The sequence below is a fragment of the Meriones unguiculatus genome, chromosome 14 (genome assembly GCF_030254825.1).
Source record: "Meriones unguiculatus strain TT.TT164.6M chromosome 14, Bangor_MerUng_6.1, whole genome shotgun sequence".
In the NCBI taxonomy this organism is placed as follows: domain Eukaryota; kingdom Metazoa; phylum Chordata; class Mammalia; order Rodentia; family Muridae; genus Meriones; species Meriones unguiculatus.
In genome coordinates, this window is record NC_083361.1 from 66,471,143 (window position 1) to 66,486,633 (window position 15,491).

The 15,491-nt window shown below is 43.9% G+C and overlaps 1 protein-coding gene across 5 annotated transcripts in view; it reads right to left on the minus strand.

Moving 5' to 3' along the window:
• Positions 1-15,491, minus strand: part of Ntrk3 (neurotrophic receptor tyrosine kinase 3) — a 385,009-nt gene that overhangs the window by 68,885 nt on the left and 300,633 nt on the right. For all 5 annotated transcript variants that reach the window (XM_060367388.1, XM_060367387.1, XM_060367392.1 and 2 more), the window contains 2 exons: positions 11,553-11,683; positions 1,935-2,107 (listed from right to left, as the gene is read on the minus strand). In XM_060367388.1, coding sequence (XP_060223371.1) covers positions 1,935-2,107; positions 11,553-11,683 — 304 coding nt within the window. The remainder of the gene's footprint in view (positions 1-1,934; positions 2,108-11,552; positions 11,684-15,491) is intronic.

Consider the following 15,491-nt stretch of genomic DNA (forward strand, 5'->3'; position numbering starts at 1 on the left):
CTCCCCAGGATGTCTCTAGGAAGTGACTTCAAAGACAGACACAGAAGTATCTAAGTTCTTCCTACATTCCTGCCGTGGAGAATCAAGGGCTGAGTAACTCCATGCACACACAGCTTCTTGCCATGTGTATCTGTTATGGCTCAAAGGTAAAATGCTTCCAGAGACTCGTGTGCCTCAGCATTTGAGTTCTATTGATGGAATCTTTTTTTAGGAGATTAGGAACCGCTAGGAAGTGAACCATTGCTAGAAGAAGTAGGTCACTGGTCTACAAGGAGGTATTGTACATTTTATAACCCAAACTCTTTCTTCCCCTAACTCCCGACTATATAATCTACCCCCGACTGCAGGTACAATATGACCTCACATGCCAGCACCATGGCTTCTGCTGTGGTGAAGTGTATCCTTTCAAATAATAAGTCAAAATAAATCCTCCTGCTCCTAAGTGGCCTCTTGTCAAGTAGTTGGTAATAAATGGTAAGAGATGCTACTGTTCCTTTTGGTCTGTGTTTTCTTTTTCTAAAATTTTTTGTTTCCCTTCCCCTAATCTTTGCTCTTGCTTCTCCCACCCCCACCCCTGTCTTCTCTCTCTTCTGCTTTGTTTTCCCCATCTTTCCTTGATACTAAGAGAGATGCAGGATGCTTGGGGAGTCTTGTGGAAGAGGGAGAGGAAAGAGAAAAAGACCTGGAGGTGACAAGAGCTCCACTAAAGAACACCAGGGACAACTAACCAGGGCCCAGAGGGGCTTGCTGAGACTGAAGCATCAACCAAGGACCATGCATAAACTGGTCCTAGGCCCCCTACAAAGATGTAGCAGATGTACAGCTTAGGCTTCATGTGGATTCTCTAGTAAGGAAAGTGGGGACTGCATCGGACACAGACTCAGTTGCCAGCTTTTTGATCACCTGCCCCTGGTGGAACTGCCTTGACAGGCCACAGGAAAAGAGGACATGCTCAGCCCTAGTGCAACTTGATGAGCTGTGGTGGATGGGAAAGAGAGCCTCCCTTTTCTGAGGAAGAGGTGAGGGGTGGAGGGGGAAGATGGAGGGAGGGTGGGAATGGGATGAGAAAAGGGATGGGGCTACAACCAGGATGTAAAGTAAATGCAAAATAAATTAATTAATTTTAAAAATAAAATAAATAAAATTCCCCTAAGAGAGAGAGAGGAAAGGGAGGGAGGGTAAGAGAGAGGAGCTTTGTTGAGCCTTTCTTTTGAACTTGGGACTGTATCTACTAGAAATGTGTTGTGGTGTAAAATAGGGCAGACCAGAGAAGTACAAGGTGAAGGAGATTCTGCACACTGAGACCGGGTATCATCTAGACTGGAAGCTACCATGATTCATAGCTCTTATAAAGTAACAATACTAGTAGAGAATTTTACAATAGCTACCATTGGTTCAGTACCTAGCTACATGCAAATTGCGTCCAGGCATTGTATGCACTTTGCTATGTAATGTCTGGAGCACCAACTCCATGAAGCAGTTATAACATGATCCAGTTATGATTAAGATAAACCCCCTTTTATGTTAAGGACTAAGTTCTCCAGGAATCGATTTCATTATGAAATCAAGTCCCAGAGACTTAGAGACTCTTGTGGCTTTTCTCAGTGTCTCAAGGGCAGTTATTTGGAAACCCAGCTCATAAGGAGAGATCTGAAGATTCTGCCAAGTCTGACTTTCTGAAGTTCAAGGTCATTCTCAGCTATATAGTGAGGGTGAGGCCAGAACAAATCAAAGAGAGGGGGGTCAGAGAAGGGGAGGTTTGGGATAGAGAGAGAGAGAAAAGATGGAAGAAGGAAGGAAAGGGCAGGTGCTTTTGATTTGTCTTCCTCAGAGTTGCTTTCACAGTGGCAAGTATGACTCTAACCACAGAGCAAACCCCAATGGCTCAGTGGAACTGAGAGAGAGGGATAAGAAGATTGTCTATTCTTGCTTACCTGAGGAACTTGTTAAGGTCTCCATGTTTCATGTATTCAAAGACCATGATGAGTGGGTCCCCATCCCCACACACCCCATAGAACTTGACAATATGTTCATGCTGCAGGTTAGTGAGCAGCTCAGCCTCCCTCTGGAAATCCTTCCTGGCAGCCAAGGTGGGATCCTTCAGGGCCTGAAAGCACAACATCAATTTTTAGCAATCAGGGCGCAGAGAGCTATTTTCTCCAGCTGGTGAAAACTGTTACCACATCCGTCTGGATACACAATAAATATGATATATTTTAAAATTAAGGCCAAAAATTCTGCTGAACCCCTTCTTCATTCATCGTTTTGATTTCTGTCAAAGGAGAGACCCATACCCCAGGCTCTGGCCAGTGACTTCAGTCTGTACTCATCTACACTCCCCAAGCTTCCCTTGGTATGAATGGCAGGAAACAAGCTATGAGTGGTCCTGTTCCTAAGGCTTCCTTTACAGAACAAGTCCCTCTGATACAGTAGACCCTCTGATACGACCTAATTGCTTTATCTTTGTAAATCACCACCCATGCAGAGGGTAGAGAGCTGTCTTCTCCAGCTGGTGAAAACTTTTATGAGAGCCTCTGGGCCCACACTGAATATGATCAGACAATGTCACGATGTCCCCTCATCCTTTGGAGTCCTTGTGTCTTAATGGTGGAAGGGGATGTACTGACAGAGGGAAGTGAGCACTTGTCTTGTCAGGGTACTGTGATCTCCAACCAAGGGTTCAGCCAAATTGCTATGGGCAGAGGGGGTTGCAGTTATCATCTGAAAGCCTTAGATACACACAGGGCCAAGTAAAGAGCTACCAAGTCCCAGTGCAAGGTGAGCCATTTGGGGGGATACTCTACCAAGATGCTCTATGACTTTGACCTACAAGGATTGCAGGCCCAAGTGTGATCCAGAGAGAAGTGCAGACCCAACCATTTCTTACTCCAGGAAGGTGAATACAACAGAAGTACCCAGTTGGGGTTTGGTTTTCGGCATCGAAAGGGCAGTATGACACCAAAAGTTAACATATTTAATGTATATAAGAGACAGTGAATATGGCATTACCTACTGTGATAGCTAATCTTGATAGTCAACATCCCCCCTGCCTCCTGTCCATTGAGTAGTTCCCTCCATCTGATTGGCCTGTGAGTATGTCTGTGGGGTATTTTCTTAATTATTAATTTATGTAGAAAGGCAGTGCTCACTAAGGGTGGTGTCAGCCCTGGGCACCTGGTCTTGTGCTGTGAAAAAAATTAACTGAATATGAGCTTGGGAGCAAGCTGGTGAACAGCATCCTCCATGGTCTCTGCTTCAAGTTCATGCCTTGAGTTCTTGCCCTGGCTTCAGTCCAAGAGGAAAGATAGTCTGTTCAGAGAAGAAGCCTATGCAGGTGTGTCCACAGAATTCCCAAAGCTCCCAACCCCCACATTGCCTTGAGGTCCTAAGGCAAATGCACAAAGTCATGATCACTAAGTAATCAGGAAGTAAGGATAAAGCCAGCCTGCTGATTTCAGGTCACTGCAACTCTAAAGTAACTAGAAACTGGCTTGCACTCTCTCTGCTGGATATGTGACCTTTTATGGTGATTTGGACAAAATGACCTGCCAGGTAAATGCTGCAGGTCGTCCCGAACCAGAGATTGTCCTACATCTGCTGCAGTTCCATGGGTTGAAATCTGCCTGTTGTTTTGGATTCCCAAACTGCAGTAACATGAATCTGCAAAGGATGTAGCAAGTGAGCCCCCCCACCCCCCGCCGCCAGGTTTTCAGTGTGATGGGGGCTTGTCAGAAAAACGCCACCCACCCCTTCGGTTCCCCATTGCACATTTCCGTAGCTGGAGAAACTGAGGCCGAGCCTGTTTAAGAACCAGCCCACATTCACACATCCTAAATGATAGGAAGTATAGTGGATCCGAGCAATCCTTTGCTGAGATTCACAATACCCCAAACTCTGATAGCAATAACCTTTTTTTTTTTAAAGATTTATTTATTTATTACTTATGCAATGTGTGTTAGCATGTACACCTGCACGCCAGAAGAGAGAACCAGATTTCATGTTTAGATGGTTGTGAGCCACCATGTGGTTGCTGGGAATTGAACTCAGGACCTTTGGGAAGAGCAATCAGTGCTCTTATTCTCTGAGCCATTTCTCCAGCACCCAGCAATAACCTTCAGGGCCACAAAAGCAAGTATGACTTCCTGACCGGAAGCTCCACCCCAACTGCAACCAGCATCACTTTCCATTCTTTGGGAAATTTAAAAGATTTCACCAGGAAAAAAAAAGTTTTCAATTAAATGGCCGAGTAACAAAAATACTGAACTACTGAGTTTCTTAGCACACCTTTCCATTTTACAGATGAGAAAATTGTGGTCCACACAGTTATGCTGTTTATCAAAAATTATGCAAAAAGCACTGGGTTGGATCCAGAAGAACACTTTCATCTAGCCCATCTTCCTGAAATTAACTTATTGGAGGAACTTGTTAATAGACAAGTCCTCTGGAGACCAGCAGGCAGAGGAGTGAAAAGATGTACAAAAGTAACGAACGGGGTTAGGAAAGAGAGAGTGTGGGCTGACAGTCCAGTAAAGATTGCCAGGCAGAAAAGGCCAAAGACAGTAATAAAATGAGATTCACTTTCTCAGCCCAATGGTGATTTTTACCAGACCTAAGTCTTCCTCTCTTTTTTGCCAAGAGTGTCATGCTATGTAATTGAGAATAACCCCAAATTCTTGTTTCTACCTCCAAAGTCCTAAGATTTACAACATGCTCCACCATGTTTGATTTTATGCATTGCTGAGGATCGAACCCAAGTCTTTGTGCATGTTAGGTTAGGTAGGATTTCTGCCAACTGACCTACAGCCTCTACTCCCAACTCATATAATTTGATGTGATGATCACTTCATCTCTGGGAAACACCTATGAATAAAGGAAGACCTGCAATGGCAATCAGCTACCTGAACAGAGCGTTGCCAGCCAAGGTGTCATGGGGAAAAACAACTTTCCCAGATGACCCACCTCCGTGCCACAGCCCTGAGCTGCATGGAATAAAACATGGACATAAAAAGACTGAGTGTGACTCATTTATTTTCATGAGGAAGGGGGAAAAAGTGGAGGAACCCAGCATGGGTGGGATGGGAGAGTATGAAGATTTATGTGAGCACTGGATTTATGGGAAAGAAAAGTAGATCAGATTTGGGGGCAGCCAAATGGCCTCTCTCCATCTCTTTAAATCATTCTCTCCCACAGCCCTGACATCAGTGGCAGCCATGGGATATTCCTGCTCTCAGCCCTTGAGCAGGAGCAGCCAGTGTCCATCCCTCAGGCTGCCACCCTGAACCTCAAGGCAGACAGAGTTCCTCCTGAGAGATGGAACACAATGCAGCCGCTGTCTCCAGGGCTTCTGTGCTCTTTCCGTCTTCCTTCACACTGGGTTTTCCAGCTGGTGGGTCAAACCTGAAGTTCCTATGTAACTGTCAAAGTGAGGGGTGTATCAACTGGGGGCCAGAGCTATCAGTTGCCACAGTCCCCAGGGATTAATGCAATTGGGACAGAGATGACAGGAGAATAATGGGGAGGAAAACTGGGCCAAAGGTTCTCTGGCCCTGCTCATGGGATTCTATATCCAATACTTCCTCAGTTGCTGGGCAACTGCAAAATGGGTCACTACAAAGTGGCATGGGGATGGAGTTGACGCTTATCATAGCTACCAACTGTTGGCAAAGGAAAGAGGGTCTTTCCATGGAACCTGAGGTGGGGGACATTCCTGGCTGGACCTCTTTCTATAGTAAGCTCAGGCAAAGAGAACTAGAAACTAATTCCTTGCCTTCTCTTTTTCTCTTCAAAATGCAGAGGTGACAGTTCCTCTCTGGTCTTGTCCTCCACATGCACCAGCTCCTGTGAGAACTTTAGCCCTCAGCAAGGGTTTCAGCTGGGCTGTTCACCAAGACAGGGGTTGAAGCAGAAACAAGTGTACTCAGCAGGCCAACCTGCTCCCAGATATGTAACATCTTTATTTTGGCCAACTGCTGCCTCCATATGCCTTTTCTCTGACAGGGAGGAGGTATTTCAAGGAATGTTCTCCTTGGGATTTTATTAACACCTTACAACTCATTTTAACATGCACACAGGAACAGGCACACCCTCGAGTATCCAAGCACCTATTTACATGCACACACATACAAACAACTTGTTTCAATTGCGACAATTACTATTTTTTTTTTTATTTTAGTCCCTCAGCACCTTCTGTCATTTCCCCTTGGTGAGTTTTAAAGATTTACAGGGGAGAAAGATGGTTAGTCACAACATGAACAGATGCCCCTTTCTCACATGTCATGGATTTCCCATTGTCTTCAGCATGAAATCCCTATTTCCTAACATTCATGGACTCAAGATGTCGGTTATGCCCATGTTCTTCTACTTCCTCTCCCCAACTCCATACCCTTCTCATTCATTGGGCTTTAATCTCACTGGCCTTCCTGTACCCTTGAGTTTTTATCTGCCTCAGGACCTTTTCATTTGATGTCCTTTTGGTCTTAAAGATCTTCAATAGCTCTGTAGAGCTATAACCAGGTAGCTGAGCTGGTAATGGCCCTCAACTCTGCATAGCATATTGATTGGTGTCATGGGACCCTGAATCATCAATGCTGGTCATCTACAAAAATACTTCCGTGCTCAAGAGGTACTTAGCAGGAAGCCAGTGTGAGAGTTAAATCTGATCATGTGATCACTTGATGTAATGAAACATTATAAAAAACAATTAAGTATGAGTGTCGATCAGGCAGTTTCCATAGACCCCAGTATGAATACTTGGGAAGATCTGCTAAAGTTCAATGACTAAAAAGAGTTAGGAAGTGGAAGAAAAATTATTTTGAAAAATAGAGAAAACGGTAAAAAGCTGAGACTTAAAAAGCCTCTTTTCCAAGTTTGGAAGGAACAGCATCAGAGAGACCATGAGGACTCTGAACCTACCTCAACTAATAATTTACCACGTGGCCTGTGGTTACTTAATAATGTTAAGACCATTGAATATTTTTCCCAAACTAAAATGCAAGTCAATTCTAAGTAAAATAGTCAAATATCAGTGGAGTATTTTATAAACACTGGCATAGCTTTTAAAATCACTACTTTTGGTTAGTTTTTGAGGTTTTTTTTTTCCTTCTTTATTTTTGATAATTTATGTTAATGACAACCTTTCTCCCTTACCTCTTCTCCCTCTGAATCTCCCTGCACTCTCCTTCAAATTCACGACATCTTTTTTCATCAATTGTTATTGCATATATAAATATTTGTACGTGCACACATATTCCCAGATACGACCCGCTACGTTTGTATAATGTTACTTGTCTGTAGTTTTCGGGGATGACCATTAGAATGACCAATGAGTGTGTTCTCTGGGAAAGACTATGTCTCCCATTCCAGCTTCTCTCAACAGCCTGTAGTTCTTCAATATCACTACTGAAGGTGTGCTGACCAAAGCTGAGTGTGTTCTTCAAACCTTATTAGGAGCACTGGACAATATCAGGGCATAGTGGGTGGTTACAATGGGAGCTGGCAGCCACTGGACAAGAGACCCCCCCCCAAAAAAAAAGCTGTTAAGTACTAGAAAAGAAACCAATAGCTCTTAACAACAGTGAATTATCTTCTATGCTAAAAGTGCTGAAGTTGAGACACACTGTACTAAACTTTGTAAATGATAAATAAAAATATATTAACTGTCCCCAAACGCTGAGATTCTGTCCTCAAAATGTTTCACAAATGCTTTCAGTTCTTGCTCCAATTTAAATCACTATAACTGGAAGTCATGAGCATTCCACGCAGATCAAAACAACCCTCCAGTCCTAGAGAAATCCAAATGCTGAGGCTCAGAGGTATTAAAAGAAGTATCATGTGAAGTGCAAGTTGTGAAAACTGTCAAAACAAGAATATGAATTCCTGCAGACCAGGCCCATATTTATTTTGAAATAAGGACATTCTTCCAAAATATGAAGAAATAATTGCTTCTTACAAAAACAATGTATGCACCAGCAAGATAGCTCAGACGGGAAAGACACTTGTCATCAAGCTGAGTAGATGGGTTGAATCCCCTGGACTCATGTGGTGGAAGAAGAAAATCAACTCCTAAAAGTTGTTCTCTGATCTTCACACGTTCAGGTACTGTGCATACACACATGTACACATGCATGTTAATAAATAAAGTATATGATCAGCATACATGTGTGTCAGGCATGGTAACACATGTCTATCATCCTAGCACTGGAGACACAGAAGCAGGAGGATTACCATAAGTCTGAGATCAGGCTGGGTTGCATAGAAAATTCCAGGTCAGCCAGGGCTACATAGTGGAATCCCATCTCAAAAGAGAGAAAAGAAAAAGAACAACCACTAATATAAACAATAAAAACAAGGATAAATATGACAGAAAGCTAAAAGAACAAAAGCTAGAAATTGATTTGGTGTCTTGAAAATAAGCCACATGGTCACTAAAGTTAAAAAGCACTCCACAGACAGAAAAATTCAAACAGATTAAAGCATAGGAGTGTCTCATGTACTGGAAGAGCATTGAGGATCACGTAGGACAGAACACAGAATGACAGAGAAAGGGAAAAAGGAAGGGAAATGATCATTTATATATGATCATCACTGGTGGGGAACGTGCCTCCCACCAGTGAAGCACGAGGCAAGAGGTTTGCTTGAGTGTCAATGCTGTGTAAGTGGACTGGTTATTAAATGACTATAGGAAGTGATGTCACCAATTTGAAACTATGAGTTGTATTCTGTACAATCCATGACATTTGATAAGATAGTTAGAAGAAAACTCATTTGGTGGACATCTAACTTCGACCTTAGGATTTTGATCTTTTCTGAGGCTAATAAATGTAATTCAATTCTCTCTCAAGATGAAGGGAGGCAGCAGTGAGCCACAGCTCCCTGTCAACTATGAGACAACCAAAGAGACAATCATTGCTCTTTAGCATAGCTTAGGAGAAGATGAGCAATTCATCCATCCATCCATCCATCCATCCATCCATCCATCCATCCATCTATCTATCTATCTATCTATCTATCTATCTATCTATCTATCTATCTACCTATCTATTCCATGCAGAATCTCACTATGTAGTCCAGGATAGTATCAAATTCCTGAATCTGCCTTTTGAGTACTGGGATTACAGCCCTGTGCTACCAAAACTGGCTCTGTCTTAAGATATTTGCAATTTATGATGGGTATTGGGAAGTTGTTCTACTGCGTGCCTAGGAGCATCAGGAGTTTAGTGTCTTGTTTATACACAAGTTATGCTCTGTCTTGTTCTGTCTTCCATTTGTTTTGCAGGTGTTTGTCTTGGCTCCCCAGCAGGCTGCAAACACATTAAAAAACAGGCTGCCACACCTTTGTTTCTATGGTATCAATTGCTGGACAAAAAAAAAAAAAAAAAAAAATACTCAGCAACAGATTGAAAACTCACACCCAATTTTGAGGAAACCTAATCTTGGGCTATGCTTGCCCATGTCTTCCAGAAGTACAGAATTAACCTGCACCAACATGAGAACTGAGAGTCAAGAGAAAGGTTTGAGAAAGGATGGGAATTCACAAAGGACAGAGAGCAGGGAACTCCCATTCCTGGGTGGTCTTGGAGGAGATGGAACTCTTTCTCGAGGGCTGCAGGCAGGACTAGGCAGCTTCACTGCTTGACAAATGGTGTCAAATTCCAGAGCACTCATCTCGTGAGTTTCCCAGACCCGTGGGGAAAAGGAGACCCTTTGGAAAGGATGCAATCAGAAACACATTTTTTCTGCATCACGCATTCTGGCAAGGTGCCTCTCTGTGACAGACTTTCCACAGACCTAAATGAGACCCATGGTTCTCAGTCATAGTTTTATCTCCTGCTGAAACTTCCCAAACTGGTTCCTTTGCCACTTCCCAAACAGACACTGAGACAGTCACTAGATGAGAGCCATCCTACTCACTAAACATAACAGAGCAGATGGTAAGGTTAAGGATAAAATTAGAAACCTTTCCGCAAGCCTTGTCCAAGATACTCAAGTTCATTCCAAGAGTGTACAGTAACAATAATCATTTGCTCTTTGTGGAGCAATATTCTAGGTACTTATTTTCAAATCAGAGATCATCTATGTTTTTGTAAGTATCTATCTTGGAAAACAGCCACTCATGGCTGGTTCATGTGATGTCTGTGCCGCTTTCCCACTGCAGAGGCAGTTTGGGAGATGCAGCAGCACATGGCCTTCAACACTTAAATATTTAGATTTAGTCTCTGGTCCTTTAGAGGGAAAAATGGTAAGCTTTATACCCAATAAAAGCTCAGTCGGTCATATATGATGTGCCTAAGTAGATCAGTGTTGGCAATATCAGGAATAAATACAGAGATTAAAAACAATTTCTGCCCTTTATTGAGCATTTACTTAGTCATCAACATCATTCAGAGTGGGAAACTAAAGCCCACTTTAAGTTCTGCACAAGATCTTGTAGATAACCATGAAAGATTTAGGATTTGTATTCAAGCTCTCACTCTGATGCCATGCCAGGTGGTACCCTGAACTAAACTATCTTCATCTGTACAGATGATTCTCCTTCTGTGGGCAGAGACAGCCTACAAATAGATACCCAGGACTGTGGATACAGAGAGCCAAAAGTCAAAGATAATAAACCAATAAACCGATGATGGAATTTCCATCAGTCCATTCAGTACTAAAGATGGGGCCATTCTGAGGTCCTAATGAGTCCTCTTCTAAGTGGCCATGTCTTTCATCCCTTGCTCTAAGGTCATTTGACATTCCAGATCATCATGGAAACTCCACAATGGCCTCAGAACAATCTGGTGCATGAAAGGAGGCCACTCCATTCTCCTCACTCCATAGTTTGGTTCCAGGCCTTGGTGAATCTACTTGACACTTGTTCTATGAATGTGTAAAGACTTGTTGAGCACCAGTGTGCAGAGAAAAGTCCTCTGCTGGAGCAGGCTGCAGGAGGGAAACTGATGGGAACAGAGCTTCTTCCATTTTTCCCAGCATTCCCTCTCCAGTTGCAAATCTGCCTGGAGCCTCACTGGTCCACAGCCCTGTGGTAAAAGGCTCTCCTGCAACTGAGTTTACACTCTGAATATACTCTTGGGATCTAAGCTCAGATGACATAGCGGGGATTTTGGAACTTATCCCAACCTCACTCACCAGTTCCAGGTGCTAATTGTGTGACCACCACAACCCTGTCTCCCCATGTACCCTGTGAGGTCTACTACCGTTGAAATGGGGCTCCCCCGACTCATTAGACAGTATCTAGCTCTGCTTCTGAGATGTGGCCAAATACCTGTTTAGCCAGCCAGCCGCATATCCACAAGTCACTGAAAAGAGTGACCTAAAGCTCCCCATACAGTCAGAACCTTTCACAAACAGAAGTTGTCACCAGGAATAGTCCCCTTACATATTACAGTTCTTGACTTCTGAAAACAAAGGCACATTAGGTCTCCTGGAAGCTTTACTGATCAAGAGTCTGTGATGGAATCTGAGATGGATTTAACACCACCTTCTCAATGGCCCTCCACTTCACTGGACCCCCACCAGCCCTGTCCTGGTTGCCCATGTGCCCCAGGGTTTACCTTCACTGCCACGAGCATCTTGTCTTTGGTGGGACTTAGATTGTAGCACTCAGCCAGGAAGACCTTTCCAAAGGCCCCCTCACCCAGTTCTCTCTTCAACACTATGTCTCTCCTCTTGATGTGCTGGACATCTGTAGAAGCATCACAAAGGGGACAGTCAGATTCTGGCAGCTATCAAAACAGCAGCAATCTAAGGTATTTCTGAGTCCACAGTAGGAAGAACCAAAAGTTAATATCCCAGTTCGGGCCTAGGGATTGTCATGGCTGTATGGATTAAGTGTGACACGGAATTGAATCTCCGCTGTGCCAGACTAGCTGCCGGCCACTATGTGCCTCAGCTTCCTCAGATGAAGACCAGCACTGATGGTAGTTTGTAATCAGGACAGTATATGAACAGTGATGTGACTGAACATAAGCGTGTCTTGTGATGCCGCACATGAACAGGAGCATCTTGGCAAGATGTAGATTCTGATTCTGTGGGCCTGAGAGTAAACATCCATGGCAAGCCACCAAGTGATGCCAATGAGCTGCCGGCAGAACTTTAAACACCAAGTTTGCCAGGACTAAGTTGAGAATCAGATTTTGAATGCAGAGCCCATGACAATCCTGCCTTCTTTTTTTTTTCAGTCTGTAAGAGTTATCTAATCCCAAAGTGAGATTAGTAACGATACCTTCCTCGCTGAAGCCCTGTGATGAAATGAGATAATCCAGATTTAGAGGTTGGCTCAATGTCTGCGAGAAACTTAGAAACCTGTGCTCAATAAACACACGCAAACACATACACACACACACTCTCACAAACACACATTCAAATACGTACACAAACATGCATACACACACATACACAAGCACATGCACATAGAAACACACTCATATGCTCATAGCCACATACACACATAAGTTCATGCATATATGCATATGCACACACACATACAGCATATACATATACAACATACACATGCACACACATACACACATGCATAAACACACACAAACATATACACACATACATTTGTACACACACATACACATACCCAGACATGTATACATACATACACACACCATGTACACACATGTATGTATATATATATATATATATATGTATGTATATGTATGTGCACATACATACACACAGAAACACACACACACACACAACCCAACAGTACCCTGTTCAGAACAGAAAACACACCTAGGTAGCTAAAATTATGTCAGGAAAATCTCTAGTTGGCTAGTACTGCTCCTCTGAGAGAAAGCAAACCAATGAAATCACAAGTTCAAAGACAGCCTCAGGACTTGAGTCCATGCAAAGAGAAGAGCTGCCAGTGCCTCTGCTAATTTAGCAACCTAATTAAAGTGTGTCTGCCAGGAGAGAGCAGAACTGTGACCTCAGCCCTCCCATCTCTTTGGAAAAAAATGCTACCAAGGAACGGTACAAGCAAGGGGCCGGTGATGAAAGGAGTGAGGTGGAGATTATGCAGCGACCTTTGCATGAATTGTTCAATAGGCAAAAGCCCATTAAACGCCTGTACCAACATGGTGAAGCATGTCGCCAAGCCCTCAAAGAAGATCCTCTCAAATGACCCTGTCAAACAGTGAAAGCGGAAGGTGGAAGAACTGTGGCAGACTGTTCCCATAGCGAAGAGCCACCTGACAGTGACAGAGGGACATGGCTCCAAAGCTGCCTAGTGGCTTGGTAGATTTGGGCACTGCTTTTTTCCTATCATAGTTCAATATTCCACAGGATCGAGGGTGACCTGCCCATTTCCTTTGTCCTTACAGGCCATCTTCACAACTCATGGATAAAAATGGTTTCCTCAGCTGGAGAGATGGTTCCTTGCTCTACATCCATATCTCTGTCTTGTAGCCTCTGAAAAATGGTATATTTTTTGCCTTGAGGAATAAGGCTAAGAAGTATCACTGGGAGAAAAATGGGAAGTCTGGGCCTCTGTTGGGAAGTCATCAGCTCACCACGGCCTAATCCCTCCCAGGCAGCTAATGATGACACACAGGGTCCTGCAAGGTAAGTGACCTCGCAAAGCCAGGCAGTGAAGATATGGCCTGGTCAGACAACTCTCCAGTCTGGAGCCAGGTCTCAGGCTTCTCACCTATAAAATGGGCATGTCCCATAGCTAGATATACAAATCTATAAACAATTGTATTGTGGAACTCTGTCTTCTGTGAGCTTCTTGACTATTGCGACCTTGAAATCACAGTGACTTGACTTACAACATCAGCCTGTTGGGCTGGGGAGGTGGCTCAGTAAGGAAAGCACCTGCCGTGGCAAGCGGGAGGACCTGAGTTGGGATCCCCAGGCCAGACCAGGCACAGTGGCTGAATATGTAAACTTATAGTTCTCATGATGAGACTAGAGGCAGAAAAAGAATAATGGAGGTCTGGAGGACAGTTACCCTGGTATATACAGTAGCAAAACAAAAGGCCGGTCTCAAAGAAAGCAGAAGGGAAGGACCAGCACAAAGGATGTCCTCTGGCCTCTATACCTACATACTGTGTGTGCATGCGCACACAGAGAGAGACAAAAACGGAGAGAGACAGAGAAAGGGGGAAGAGACAGATCGGCCTTTTTCTTGTGTTTTTGTTGAAGGAGTTGGAATATCATCAGATTCTCACGGGGAATTTCAGCCATTGTCTCCTCATGCTCCCACCCTAGCCACATGGAATCCTTCCAGCTGCATGTGGTCTTGGAAGGTGCTAACATGTATAGCATGCAGTAGGTTGAGAGAGAACTCTACTAATACAGCTTTTCACCCATGCTGATGTAGGAACTCTCGGTGATAAAGCTGGTTTTGAGGCATTCATATTCATAACTCTAATGTTCATCGGTTTGCCAAGCTGGTTTTGGTATTTTATCGGTATCCTATCTTGGGTGAACATATGTTTGTTGGACTATCTCTCACCATGAAAGCGATACAATAAGTTTATTCCAAATTGTAAATATACTAAAATATCATTTTCATTGTGACTGGTATTATTTTAAAAGAAGGTGAAATGAAAGCCAAGCCAAGTCTCCCCCAGGTGCTAAGATCAGCATGAAATCCAGAAAGCAAAGATATGCCAGAGAGGCCAGTCATTTGAGGAAGCCAGCTCTGCACTCAGAACCCAGTCTCACCCTCTTTCTGACTTACCAATGTGCAGGACCCTCAAAAGAACCCAGAGAGTTTATTAAAAGCAGATTGCCAGACTCCTATCCTAGAGATTGTCCATCTTGAGGCTTGAGGACAGGCATCTCTAAGTTGATGTTGACATTACTGATGCAGGAGGAACCTCTTGAGGACCACTGGCACACGATGTGTTTTGTGCAGTGATGAGTGGAACACAGCTGGAACACAGCTGGAACACAGCTGCCTCTACAGGGCCAGACTTAAAAAATAGTGAATCTACCAACAGGTAACTCACATCTCATCTCCAGAAAACCAGGAGGTCACAGTCCTTGGACTTACCTCTAAGCTCCTCTTGCCCTTGTAAGCTATATGGCTTAGGCTGAGTCAACTGTTTAAAGAGACTGAAGTGCCCACCTATGTCCTGGAGACCAAGCCCCTCCGGCTTTCTGGTGTTTTAGATACCTCTCCACAAAGCAAAACAACATTGAGAATTTTCACTGGTCCCCAAGTCCAGCTCTGAGCCAGTTCTCCTCTGAACTTCTCACTCTCAGAAGCACTTAGTGCAAAATGAGAATTAAGGAGCTTTGGGAAGCGACAGACTCCCCCGTTCAACGGCTATACCTGGGTCATGTCTGAGAGTCCTTTTCTCCCTCTCCCTCCCTAGGCAACAAGAGTCTCCAGGGCATTGAAAGACTCAGAGGCTGCAAGTGGGAGTATTAGACCATCTCTGTGTTGAGAGCCCTGCCATACTTTTGCAGACTTCCTGCTGCTGTGGGAGCATGGCATCTGCCTACTTTGAACCATGTGGGGTGCAGATGAG